General features: G+C 35.0%; 1 protein-coding gene across 4 annotated transcripts in view; it reads right to left on the bottom strand.

Moving 5' to 3' along the window:
• The window catches only part of diaph2 (diaphanous-related formin 2), a 1,018,926-nt gene that overhangs the window by 121,525 nt on the left and 882,587 nt on the right, over window positions 1-14,814 (bottom strand). For all 4 annotated transcript variants that reach the window (XM_062039765.1, XM_062039764.1, XM_062039766.1 and 1 more), the window contains one exon: window positions 8,265-8,357. In XM_062039765.1, coding sequence (XP_061895749.1) covers window positions 8,265-8,357 — 93 coding nt within the window. The remainder of the gene's footprint in view (window positions 1-8,264; window positions 8,358-14,814) is intronic.

Here is a 14,814-nt window from a genome sequence, read left to right on the forward strand (position 1 = left end):
CTTGAAGGACCACCCTGTGAAGGTGAGGCGGGATAAAAGCAGAGTAAGACCAAGGGGATGGTAACGACTCCTGGAAAAATATAAACGATTGTCTGGGCCCTAGATGTGTCTTTTGGGATGCACCTCGCTGTGAACGACCCGGCTTTCATCCCTGAGCCAAAATGGATGTATGAGGGGCTGGTGTTTTAAATCTGCCAATCTCCTGCCGGGTGCCCCCGTAACTGTCCTACCACGGGGAGGACGCAGGAAAGAGAAAATGGAGAGCATCACTTTTTTTTTCTTTTCCCTATAACTTGGCAGTCTGCAAACGCCCCAAAAAGTGATAAAAAATACTAGTGTTTGCTTTGTCTTTGGCTTTTTTGAGGGTTCAGATCTTTCCTCCAGAAGGTCTTATCTTTGTCCATGTGATGTCAGATGAAACAAAAATGGAACTGTTTAGCCACAATACCCAGCAATATGTTTGGAGGAGAAAATGAACACAATTCCTACCGTCAAGCATGGTGGTGGTAGTATTATGCTCTGGGCCTGTTTTGCTGCCAATGGAACTGGTGCTTTACAGAGAGTAAATGGGACAATGAAAAAGGAGGATTACCTCCAATTTCTTCAGGACAACCTAAAATCATCAGCCAAGAGGTTGCGTCTTGGGCGCAGTTAGGTGTTCTAAAAGGACAATGACCCCAAACACACGTCAAAAGTGGTACAAAAAAATGGCTAAATCAGGCTAGAATTAAGGTTTTACAATATCCCTCCCAAAGTCCTGACTTAAACGTGTGGACAATGCTGAAGAAACAAGTCCATGTCAGAAAACCAACACATTTAGCTGAACTGCACCAATTTTGTCAAGAGGAGTGGTCAAAAATTCAACCAGAAGCTTGTGGATGGCTACCAAAAGTGCCTTATTGCAGTGAAACTTTCCAAGGGACATGTAACCAAATATTAACATTGCTGTATGTATACTTTTGACCCAGCAGATTTGGTCACATTTTCAGTAGACCCACAATAAATTCATAAAAGAACCAACCTGTGACCAACAAGTATGTGCTCCAATCACTCCATCACAAAAAAAATACCAACATTTATTTCCAACTTTACTACAAATTACTCCATCCAGCTGTATAATCACTCGCCATAGATGATATCTGTCTATTACCTGACCGCTTCTATGTTAGCTATCTCTCTTTGTTTACAATGTATATTTTCTGCTGGATCTACTCTCTACTTTATTTTGCCTTTTTTTTTGTTTTTTTGTTGCAGCATTTACATATACTGTAATATTGTACATGGTAATTAGGATTTGTTATATATTGTATATATTATATACAAATATAATATAAAATAATAATATATCAGTATATATTGTATACTGTATAATATGTAAATAATACATATATGTTATATTTTATATTGCTACTATGGTACATTTTTAGTCTACTTTATACCTTTCCATCCTTATCCTTTCCATCCTTTGTAACTGAGCTACTGTGTGGAACAATTTCCCTTGTGGATCATTAAAGTTTGTCTAAGTCTAGTGTTCACTATTTTATTTAAGGACAACATTTTTCAATGATTGCAATGAGAAACACATATTTAATGTATCATTAGATGTTTTTGTTCAAATACAGTCAATAATGTCATTTTTTGTGGTGCCTTTTATATAGGAAAGTATCAATATACATTTTGATACCGGTACAAACATTAAGTTCCAACATTACCACGAAACAATGTTCTGTAACGATCTTTACGTTCCTGCAATTCAGGCGCTTTTGAAGGTCGAGTTACCTCATTTTAGTTTTATAATACAACCTTTTTTTACGCTCACATGCACATGTTAAAAAGTACAGGTATTACATGTCTTAAGACGGCGACAGGCAATTTAAGACGTTACATATAAACATATATAAACCAACCACTTACTGTACAATGTCTGTTCTCATTGAGGTGCAGACTGAAGGGATGTTTATATCTTTCAGCACAAGGCTTATTGTTCCCTGTTAAGATGATCAGCGTAATCTTTACTCAGGTAAAAAATGCTTGCACTCTGCGTGGGGCCCCGAATTGTGTGAATAGGCAAAATGTCAGTTATTGAATGACGGGGCGCGTCATATGAAAAGTGTAGCCTCACCCTGCCTCGTTATTATCAGAATAAGATCGAAATCGTCACATTGTCCCCCGGGTCCGGCCCTGACGTCACATAATCCCGAGACACGTCGGTTATTACTGAAAAGTATTTCAATCTTGCAACAGTCTCACAATAGTCCATCAATGTGTCCATTTCCCCAGTGCTGAATTAGGACTGCCTGGCATAATTACATACCGTGCATGCGATTTGCACGCTCGGAGCCTCCAGGGTTGGCTTTCCCGTCTCACACAAAGTGGAGACAAGGAAATGGGAAATGCGTGCGGAATTGGGAGTAATTGTGACTGGCAGCACCAGGAATTGTGCCGCGGCGGAGCTAGTAAGTCTTCGGTTCGCCTCCCGAGAGGACGGCAACCGGGGAGGTATTGGTATTTAAAGGTCCCCCTATTATGCAAAAGTGAGTTGTTAAAAAGATATTAAATGATAATAAGTATCCCTCGGGCACCAAACGTGAGCAAAATCTATCATTTCCCTCACTTGTTTGCACCACTCAAACATAACATGAAGGTCGGAATGTTACTTCCTTTATATATACTTCATATATATATATATATATATATATATATATATATATATATATATATATATATATGAATATATGATAAATGGGTTATACTTGTATAGCGCTTTTCTACCTTCAAGGTACTCAAAGCGCTTTGACAGTATTTCCACATTTACCCATTCACACACACATTCACACACTGATGGAGGGAGCTGCCATGCAAGGCGCTAACCAGCAGCCATCAGAGGCAAAGGGTGAAGTGTCTTGCCCAAGGACACAACGGACGCGACTAGGAAGGTAGAAGGTGGGAATTGAACCTCAGTAACCAGCAACACTCCGATTGCTGGCACAGCCACTCTACCAACTTCGCCACGCCGTCCCATATATATATATATATATATATATATATATATATATATATATATATATATATATATATATACATATATACATATATATATATATATAGATATGCATATATATATATATATATATATATATATATATATATATATATATATATATATATATATATATATATATATATATATGTATATATATATATATATATACACATAAACACATACTGTATATATATACACACATATATATATATACACTGTATATATATATATATATATATATATATATATATATATATATATATATATGTATAGTAAAGTAACATATATATGTGCATGTGTGTTTATATGTATATATATCTATATATATATAGATATATATACATAGATAGATAGTAAAGTAAACATATATATGTGCATGTGTTTATATATTTATATATATATATATATATATATATATATATATATATATATATATGTATATATATATATATATATATATATATATATATATATATATATATATATATATATATATATATATATATATATATATGTGTGTTTACATATATTATTTTAATTGATATATACATAATTTATTTGAATAATAAGAGTATGTGAAAGTCTGACTCCCACCTTGTTTATGACCTTCTTAAAGTTTTGTAATTAATCAGAAATATCAAGCAGCTAAAATGTGCCAAACGTTGTTTAAAAAAAAAATAATATTCACAAAGTTCATTGAACAGGTGTGACCATGTGTGTTGACCTTTATGTTAGTTGTATTTTTGTTTTGTTTTGCACCATGACTAGGGAAATTTGTTTGGTTTGTGCATATATATATATATATATATATATATATATATATATATATATATATATATATATATATATATATATATATATATATATATAAGTACATTTATATATATATAAGTACATTTATATATTTATATTTATATTTATCATTTATATATATATATATATATATATATATATATATATATATATATATATATATATATATATATATATATATATATATATATATATATATATATATATATATATATATATATATATAAGTACATTTATATATTTATATTTATCATTTATATATATATATATATATATATATATATATATATATATAAATACATTTATATATTTATATTTATTATTTATTTTTATATATATATATATATATATATATATATATATATATATATATATATATATATATATATATATATATATATATATATATATATATATATATATATATGTGTGTGTGCGTGTGTGTTTATATGTAGATATATGTGTGTACATATATTTTAATTGATATGTAATTAATTTAATTGAATATTAAGAGTATGTGAAACTTTGACTACTACCTTGTTTACGACCTTCTTAAAGTTTTGTAATTAATCAGAAATATCAAGCAGCTTAAATGTGCCAAACGTTGTTTTAAAGAAAAAAAAAAATTCACAAAGTTCATTGAACAAGTGTGACCATGTGTGTTGACCTTTATGTCAGTTGCATTTCTTTTTTTTTTTTTGCACCATGACTAGGGAAGGTTGTTTGGACATATACAGTATATATATATATATATATATATATATATATATATATATATATATATATATATATATATATATATATATATATATATATATATATATATATATATATATATATATTCTATTTTTTAGCTTGAATATAAAGAGGATGAGTTTTAGAAAAGTCTGCTAAATAGATGCAGATTTTGTGAAACACTTAAACATCATGTAGCAGTATTGCTAAGTGATAAACAAGAAATGCAAACTACGAACATATATAAAACGATCACTTATTGTACAATGTCTCTGCTCTCATAGAAGGAATGTTTATCTCTTTCAGCACAAGACTTAAGTTCTCTGTTTAGACGATCAGCGTAATATTTGCTCAGGTAAAAAATGCTGGAAGCAAACGCGTCTTCAGGTCTAAGTGGAATTCCAAAGTTGACCAACTTCTCGGTTTGTGTCCAAAACCTTCTCCGATACAAGTGAGAGGCATGGTTTGTAATCTGGAATTAACTTTTACCAACTCAGGTGATGCAGCAGCTCACCGGTTCAGTACGTCAAGAGTTGCAGTTTTTCCGGGATCAAGGCACCGTGTTACTAAAAGTAGTTTCTCAACATTAGCGCCTATAATAACGGTAAAACATGGTTAATATGCAGGTTACGGCATGTAAAAAATAGATGACTCCTATTAGCTACATTTTACAACTTACAATGCATAAAAAAAGGAAAAATAAACATGTTCCTGCCTTACATATTGATTGTGAATAATAGGCAAAATAAAATATGCAAGTTCCCCTTTAAAATAAAGCCTGGTGGTTTGCAAAGTAAGTTACTTTATACAGTTAATTTGCTAATTCTTGCAATATTTTGAATATTTGAATTATGAGGAGCCTAGTTGCATAATTTGGCAATTCAAAATGTGTATTTTGCACACACAAAAAAAAAAAGTAAAATAGCAACTTGTGTCATTTCAAATAGTTTTCCCACTACCATTGACACAAACACAGCTAAATATTTTCATTATGAACCGTTTCAGCACAACTTCTTTTCATATTTACGTCTAATCAAATAGCTGAAATAACACCATTATATGTGGCACACGTGCCTAAATCCCCTATCCATTTTTTACAATTTAGAATGCATAAAAAAAAAGAAAAAACATACATGTTCTTGTTTTACATATTGATTGTGAATGATAGGAAAAATAAAATATGCAAGTTCCCCTTTAAAATAAAGCCTGGTGGTTTGCAAAGTAAGCTCCTTTATACAATTAATTTGTTAATTCTTGCAATATGTTTTTAATATTTGAATTATGAGGAGCCTGTTGCATAATTTGGCACTTCAAAATGTGTATTTTGCTAAAAAAAAAAAAAAAAAGGTAAAATAGCAACTTGTGTCATTTCAAATAGTTTTCCCACTACCATTGACGCAAACACAGCTAAATATTTTTTCATTATGAACCCTTTCAGCACTATTTCTTCTCACAGTTCCATCTAAGCTGAAATAACACCATAATATGTGGGACAGGTTTTGGAGCAACATATGTTGCCATCCAAGCAACGGTTATCATGGACGCCCCTGCTTATTTCAGCAAGACAATGCCAAGCCACATGTTACAACAGCGTGGCTTCATAGTGCAAGAGTGTGGGTACTAGACTGGCCTGCCTGTAGTCCAGACCTGTCTCCCATTGAAAGTGTGTGGCGCATTATGAAGCCTAAAATACCACAACTGAGACCCCGGACTGTTGAACAACTTAATAATTTGGCACTTCATGTGTCATATCAAATAGTTTTTCCACTACCATTGACGCAAACACAGCTAAATATTTTTTCATTATGAACTGTTTCAGCACAATTTGTTCTCATAGTTCCATCTAAGCTGAAATAACACCATAATATGTGGAACATATTAACAAATCCCTATTTTGATGCACTGCTTTACTATCACCTTGGCGAAGAAGTAAGCAACGGCCTTCAGGGTTGTACGGCAGCCCGAGGACGCACGTGATGCAGTGAGGATTAGAGCAGCAGGAGACATGCTATGACATGTTTGTTTTTTTTTGAAGAAAGAAGGTATTTAAAAAGCACACACCTAAGGTTCTGTAACCATAGTTAGCAGCCGGCCACCGAGAGGCTGGACTGGAAGGACTTTGATCACCTGTAAAGATGTGATGATGGGAATAAAACAACAAAAAGTAAAGAAATGAAAAGAGGGGAAGGGTTGGATGCGTGCGTGAGAATGGAGAGAAAGGCATTAGAGGGGATTTATTGAAAGAAAGGCCGAATTAAAATGTTATTTCCTCATATAGTTACGCTTTCGGTGGCTTTAATTTATGTCGGTACGAGTTAGATTAAAGTGAGTGCATTTAAACAATCCATTTAAACCAGAGGGGTCAAACGAGTTTGCCAAGTATAAAAATGAGCAAAAATTATTGATTGAAGGAAACTGCTGTTCTAAATGTGTCCACTAGATGTCGCAATAGCAATTCCTTGTAGATGATGCTACAAATGGAAAACAAAATAAACCACATGGTCTTAGTCAGTCGAGGAAAATGAGCAAACTACATAAATAACATCCTGTAATTTGATTTTGATATAATTTTTTTCATCTTGATGGATTGAAAATTAACACCAATGAGTTGACTGATGAACATTATCACATAATTTATTCAGAAAGTATAAATAACCACAAATAAAGATAAGAGTACTATTAACCGCGACATGTAAGTGTAAAAAAAAAACCACAACAACATTACGATTTGTACATTTTCAGAATGTGCTCGTTCGATTTTTAAAACAAAGAAAACAATCTGAAGCTGTCTTTATTTTTAAGTTATCGCGCCGTGATTTTACCAGTCCCGGCCCACTTGGGAGTAGATTTTTCTCCATGTGGCCCCCCCATCTAAAATGAGTTTGACACCCCATGATTTAAACATAATTTTAGCCTTATGGAGGAGACTATTCCAACGTAACTAAACCAAAGACATATTTTAGCATGTTTTTTTTTGTGTACAGTATAATTTATTAGTTTGTGGGAAATTATGTATGTTACTTTTCTAATGTTATTATAAATTGATTTTGAAAATGTAAAAATGTAATATATGTATGAATATAAAACAAATATGAATAAATAAGACGTCTGCAGTTAAGTAAATAAACACCTCAGACGCTATATGAGGAAATATAGTATATGCTAATGTTTTTTATATCACATTTGCATAGAAATTTCATTAAATGATACAAAAACTATGCAATAAAGTCTTCATTTAAATTGCATTTCTCATTTTTTTTAAGGGTAATAAAGAGTTGACAAAATAGCACAAACAGGACACATTCAGTCGAGATGGTTGAAAACCTGCGAGTGGAAGTTCTACTCTAAGCGTGAGAGTTAACAAGTCAGTTTGTCATGTTAAGACTATAGTCAGATACTTCTGGCGGCTCAACGTTCACCCTTGACCTCGACACCAGCAAACGCTCGATTCTGCGTAAAAGAGTGCATTTGGCAACACAGCAGTGAGCCTGGCAGCAGGACTAAGAGGTCATTCATGGGTCAAAGTGAAAAAGCTTTCCCAAAACGGAATATTAATTAGCAGAATATTGTATGATAATTCTGTCTGAAGAGCTGTGAATTAGACGTCATGTGTAGATCTGAAACTCAGATTCTTCCGACAAAGCGTGTAAATATGCGTTAACTTCTGCCTTACCGTTGCGCGGCGTCCGTTTTCGGCGATCGCGGAAGGCTGCTCCGGACTGTAGCGCTTCCATGAGGCTGTCCATCACTCCAGTTTCATCTCCCTCTGTGAGATTGAACACAATAATCACAATAACGCGTTAGCATTCTTGTCAGGTTCAAACACTGATGACATCTATTAAACAAGACAAGAAGCAAGGAATTAAACACACAGAAGCTTGTGGATGGCTACCAAAAGTGCCTTATTGCAGTGAAACTTGCCAAGGGACATGTAAGCAAATATTAACATTGCTGTATGTATACTTTTGACCCAGCAGATTTGCTCACATTTTCAGGAGACCCATAATAAATTCATAAAAGAACCAAACTTCATGATTTTTTTTTTGTGACCAACAAGTATGTGCTCCAATCACTCTATCACAAAAAAAATAAGAGTTGTAGAAATGATTGGAAACTCAAGACAGCCATGACGTTATGTTCTTTACACGTGTATGTAAACTTTTGATCGCGACTGTAGTGGTCTGTTAAAACTTCCTGCCCGGGTTCCCGACCATAAAAGTGTCTGGGTGTAGGGCCGTGGCGAGAGACGCCTGCCCGTCGAAGAGGAGTAAAGTACATTGAAAGCTTAGCGACTAATACAGACAGGGGAGCCCGAAGACAAAAGCATCCGTTGATCGCCACTGACAGATATTCTTTTTCCGCGGCTAGCGCTAGGGAGCTAAGTGGTCTTTACAAAGACTTAGTGTGGCGCCACTCGATACACCGGCCCTCTGTCACCGCTGAGCTAATGACCCCAAAACCCAGCCTTCCAAAAAAAATAATCCCAGCAGCCCTTCAGTAAATTGACAGCGCTAAATAGACAAGTTGGTGCTTCCGCCTAGGTCAGGGGTCGGCAACCCAAAATGTTGAAAGAGCCATATTGGACCAAAAATACAAAAACAAATCTGTCTGGAGCCGCAAAAAATTAAAAGCCATATTACATGTGTCATGAGATATAAATGTAATCAAGAGGACTTAAAGGAAACTAAATGACCTCAAATATAGCTACAAATGATGTACATATCGCTAGCCTAAATAGCATGTTACCATCGATTAGCTTGCAGTCATGCAGTGACCAAATATGTCTGATTAGCACTCCACACAAGTCAATAACATCAACAAAACTCACCTTTGTGCATTCACGCACAACGTTAAAAGTGTGGCGGACAAAAATGAGACGGAAAAAGTGGCATAAAACACGTCCTAAAAAGTCGGAGAAAGTTATACATGTAAACAAACTATACGGTGAGTTCAAGGACCGCCAAAATAAGTAGGACAAAGGGGCGCTCGCCAAATACTCGAATCAGTGAAGCATGTTTAATATAAACAGTGTGCTTTATAACAATTAGGGAGGTTTGTGTCATGTTTGTCCTCCTACAGAAACCATACTAAAACAAAAAAATAGATTTTTTTTCCCCTCATCTTTTTCCATTCTTCATACATTTTTGAAGAATCTCCAGAGAGCCACAAGGCGGCGCTAAAGAGCCGCATGCGGCTCTAGAGCCGCGGGTTGCCGACCCCCGGCCTAGGTTCTACATCTGGGGCATCTACCTTTACGTCCCAATACTAATGAGTCAGAGGGGCCACCCCTTTTTATCATTCAGGTCCGGAACATGCATTATTTTGAGCTGGGATCATTAGGGTGACTTATGGTGGCGCTGGGGACTTCAATTGGTTCGTGCTCCTGCTCAATATTTACATCACGGGCCCTTGCATCTTTGTTTCGCCCCACATTCCGCAATGAGAAGACGTGATCAATCTTTTGCTATTTAGAAGAGACACGCAAATTGTGTGCAGGAACTTTAAAAAAAAAAAAAAAACACACAAAAAAACCCCAGCTTGATTAATTTAGGTGAATTTTTTACACCCTCCCCCCGCCCAAACGTCTAAAGCAATTGTATAAATTGCAAATCTCGGCTGTTTCATTCCGCTCTCTCCTTCCACCTTTCCCAGGGGCCGCTCCGAAAGCGATGTATCTGTTTATCGGCGTGCTGTACTTAACAGCAATCCCGATTAAATCAGGTTTAATTACACCAGCTTTATCAGGCGGGTAAAAAAAAAAAAAAAAAGGGAGAAAGTGCGCGCCAAGAAAAAAGCGCTTATCTCAAATTGCAGCGCTACATTTAGATAGCGAGCGTTGAAAAGGAGGAAGCACGTGTTTGCAACAATGGCTGGGTTGCAATCAGGTGACCTGGAGGCACAACCGGGTTTGAGGGGACGGTCTACGCCAGGGTTTTTCAACCACTGTGTAGATACAGTCTGGTGTGCCGTGGGAGATTACCGTATTTTTCGGAGTATAAGGCGCTCCGGAGTATAAGTCGCACCGGCCGAAAATGCATAATAAAGAAGGAAAAAAACATATATAAGTCGCACTGGAGTATAAGTCGCATTTTTTGGGGAAATGTATTTGATAAAAGCCAACACCAAGAATAGACATTTGAAAGGCAATTTAAAATAAATAAAGAATAGTGAACAACAGGCTGAATAAGTGTACGTTATATGAGGCATAAATAACCAACTGAGAACGTGCCTGGTATGTTAACGTAACATATTATGGTAAGAGTCATTCAAATAACTATAACATATAGAACATGCTATACGTTTACCAAACAATCTGTCACTCCTAATCGCTAAATCCCATGAAATCTTATACGTCTAGTCTCTTACGTGAATGAGCTAAATAATATTATTTGATATTTTACGGTAATTTGGTAATAATTTCACACATAAGTCGCTCCTGAGTATAAGTCGCACCCCCGGCCAAACTATGAAAAAAAAAGTGATTTATAGTCCGAAAACTACGGTATGTCATTTCACCTAATTGGGTTAAAAATATTTTTTGCAAACCAGTAATTATAATGTGCCGTTGTTGAGTGTCTGTACTGTCTAGAGCAGGGGTGTCAAACCCATTTTAGCTCTGGGGCCACATGGAGAAAAATCTACTCCCAAGTGGGCCGCACTGGTAAAATCACGGCACGGTAATTTAAAAATTAAGACAACTTCCGAATTTTTTTTTGTTAAAAAATAGAACAAGCACATTCTGAAATTGTACAAATCATGTTTTTTTTTTACAATTACCTGTTGCGATTAGTAGAATATATACTTTATTTGTCGTTATTTATATTTTCTGAATAAATTATGTGATATTGCTCATCCGTCAACTCATTGGTGTTAATTTTCAATCTATCAAGATAAAACAATTATATCAAAATCAAATTAAATTATGTTATTTATGTAGTTTGATCATTTTCCTCGACTGATGTACTAACATTATGTGGTTTATTTTGTACAAATATACAAATAATTGCTATTGTGACATCCAGTGGACACATTTAGAACAGCTGTTTTTTCATTCAAAAATTTCAGGGTAATTTTTATATTTAGTAAACTCATCCCGCGGGCCGGATAAAACCTGTTCGCGGGCCTGATCCGGCCCTCGGGCCGTACGTTTGACACCCCTGGTCTAGAGCTTGGCAGAGTAACCATGTAATACCCTTCCATATCAGTAGGTGGCAGCAGATAGCTAATTGCTTTGTCATGATCACAATATGTTGGAGGCAGCGGGCAGGTAAAAAGGTATCTAATGCTTAAACCAAAAGTAAACAAAAGGCAAGTGCCGCTAAGAAAAGACATTGAAGCTTAGGGATGGCTATGCAGAACGAGACTAAAACTGAACTGGCTGCAAAGTAAACAAAAGCAGAATGCTGGACGACAGCAAAGACTTACAGCGTGTGAAAAAAATATTGCTGTTAATTATTTAAACCATCTATCATCACATAGCTACGACCTCACTTAACTTGACACTCACAAGGATTTAGAGAAGAAAATATTTGAGGGACATCTGAGGGGTCCACAAATTGAACAATCTTTGAAAGACAAATGTATCCGTGCATCGCTAAGTAACGTATTTGATTGACATAAGAGTGCCGTGCTGCTGTGATCGTGACACTGAGAAAAACGATGTTTGTTTGCAGTTGATTTCCTGCTACAAATATTAGTCTCATCTACAATTCATGTCTGCAGTTGTTTTTAATGGTGTGAAGGTCATATTTTGTCTCATTATTTAGCTATAGATGTCCCTGTTTGCTCGCGATATCAATATTCAGTATATGCCGTCGAGTCTACAATAAATGTATTCATCTACTTTCTTCATATTATTAAGGATATTTTCTTGATGCCAACAAATATCACCAAAGACGCTATAATGTGGTCATCCGTGTCGAATAAAGCACATGGCTTTCCTGCACAGCAACTAAGATTTTAGTTTCTGGTATGAAAATGGACAATGAAAATACGATGGATTGGACTAACAATTACAATATTTATTACTAGGACTTAGGGTTGTACGGTATACCGGTATTAGTATAGTACCGCAATACTAATAAATCATATTCTGTATTTTACCGCCTCTGAAAATTACCTAAACATGCTTCACTACAGACCGTAGCTCACCGGCGTCAAAATGTAAACAAACGCCATTGGTGGATCTACACCTAACATCCACTGTAATGATACCAAGTACAGTAGTGTATTTAGTAAATACTACTAAGATTACATTGATATTTTTTGGCATCACAACATCTTCTTTTATTTTTTTAAAATGTATATTATGTTTATAAACTCGGGAAATATGTCCCTGGACACATGAGGACTTTGAATATGACCAAAGTATAAACCTGTAACGACTTGGTATCAGATTGATACCCAAATGTGTGGTATCATCCAAAACTAAAGTATCAAACAACAGAAGAATAAGTGATTATTACATTTTAACAGAAGTGTAGATAGAACATGTTAAAAGAGAAAGTTAGCAGATTTTAACAGTAAATGAACAAGTAGATTAATAATTCATTTTCTACTACTTGTCCTTAATAATGTTGACAAAATAATAGAATGATAAATGACACAATATGATACTGCATATGTCAGCAGCTAAATTAGCAGCCTTTGCTTGCTTACTTACTACTAAAAGACAAGTTGTCGTGTATGTTCACTATTTTATTTAAGGACAAACTTGCAATAAGAAACATGTGTTTAATGTACCCTAAGATTTTTTGTTAAAATAAAGACAATAACGGAATTTGTTGTGGTCCCCTCTATTTAGAAAAGTATCAAAAAGTACCGAAAATATTGGTATCGGGACAACACTACGAGGACTTAACGTGACGTTAGTTTATTTGCACAAGCAGGTCTTCCTAGTTATATTTAGTCATAGCAATCACTGCAGACACAAGCACGGTCTGATTGTATCCCGCAAGATGATTAAGTGATATTTTTTAAGAGCACTTTACCTTTAAGAACCACTTCTTTCGGCACTCTTATTAAAGCTCTTTCCTACATCTCTATTTCAACGACTGGAACACCCAAGAACAGAACAGCAATACGGCATTTTCTGCTCAAACTCTACACTCACTTGATTTAATTCTACGCTCAAGCTGATTTGTTGTGGTCCCCTCTATTTACAAAAGTATCAAAAAGTACCGAAAATATTGGTATCGGGACAACACTACGAGGACTTAACGTGACGTTAGTTTATTTGCACAAGCAGGTCTTCCTAGTTATATTTAGTCATAGCAACCACAAAAGAACACACACTAATTATTCCCGTTTACCGTATTTTTCGGACTATAAGTCGCAGTTTTTTTCATAGTTTGGCCGGGGGTGCGGCTTATACTCAGGAGCGACTTATGTGTGCAATTATTAACACATTACCGTAAAATATCAAATAATGTTATTTAGCTCATTCACGTAAGAGACTAGACGGATAAGATTTCATGGGATTTAGCGATTAGGAGTGACAGATTGTTTGGTAAACGTATAGCATGTTCTATATTTTATAGTTATTTGAATGACTCTTACCATAATATGTTACGTTAACATACCAGGCACGTTCTCAGTTGGTTATTTATGTGTCATATAACGTACACTTATTCAGCCTGTTGTTCACTATTCTTTATTTATTTTAAATTGCCTTTCAAATGTCTATTCTTGGTGTTGGGTTTTATCAAATAAATTTCCCCCCAAAAATGCGACTTATACTCCAGTGCGACTTATATATGTATTTTTCCTTCTTTATTATGCATTTTCGGCCGGTGCGTCTTATACTCCGGTGCGACTTATACTCCGAAAAATACGGTAGTTCTGCTCTCAAACACTACTAATATAGCAGAGAATAAACTCGATTGCACCACGGAAAGTTTCTCAAACAAATCAACTGTTCAAACATACACTTTACAAAGCAATCACTGCAGACACAAGCACGGTCTGATTGTATTCCGCAAGATGATTAAGTGATATTTTTTAAGAGCACTTTACCTTTAAGAACCACTTCTTTCGGCACTCTTATTAAAGCTCTTTCCTACATCTCTATTTCAACGACTGGAACACCCAAGAACAGAACAGCAATACGGCATTTTCTGCTCAAACTCTACACTCACTTGATTTAATTCTACGCTCAAGCTGATTTGTTGTGGTCCCCTCTATTTACAAAAGTATCAAAAAGTACCGAAAATATTGGTATCGGG

Source organism: Entelurus aequoreus, linkage group LG28, assembly GCF_033978785.1.
Source record: "Entelurus aequoreus isolate RoL-2023_Sb linkage group LG28, RoL_Eaeq_v1.1, whole genome shotgun sequence".
Classification (NCBI taxonomy): Eukaryota; Metazoa; Chordata; class Actinopteri; order Syngnathiformes; family Syngnathidae; genus Entelurus; species Entelurus aequoreus.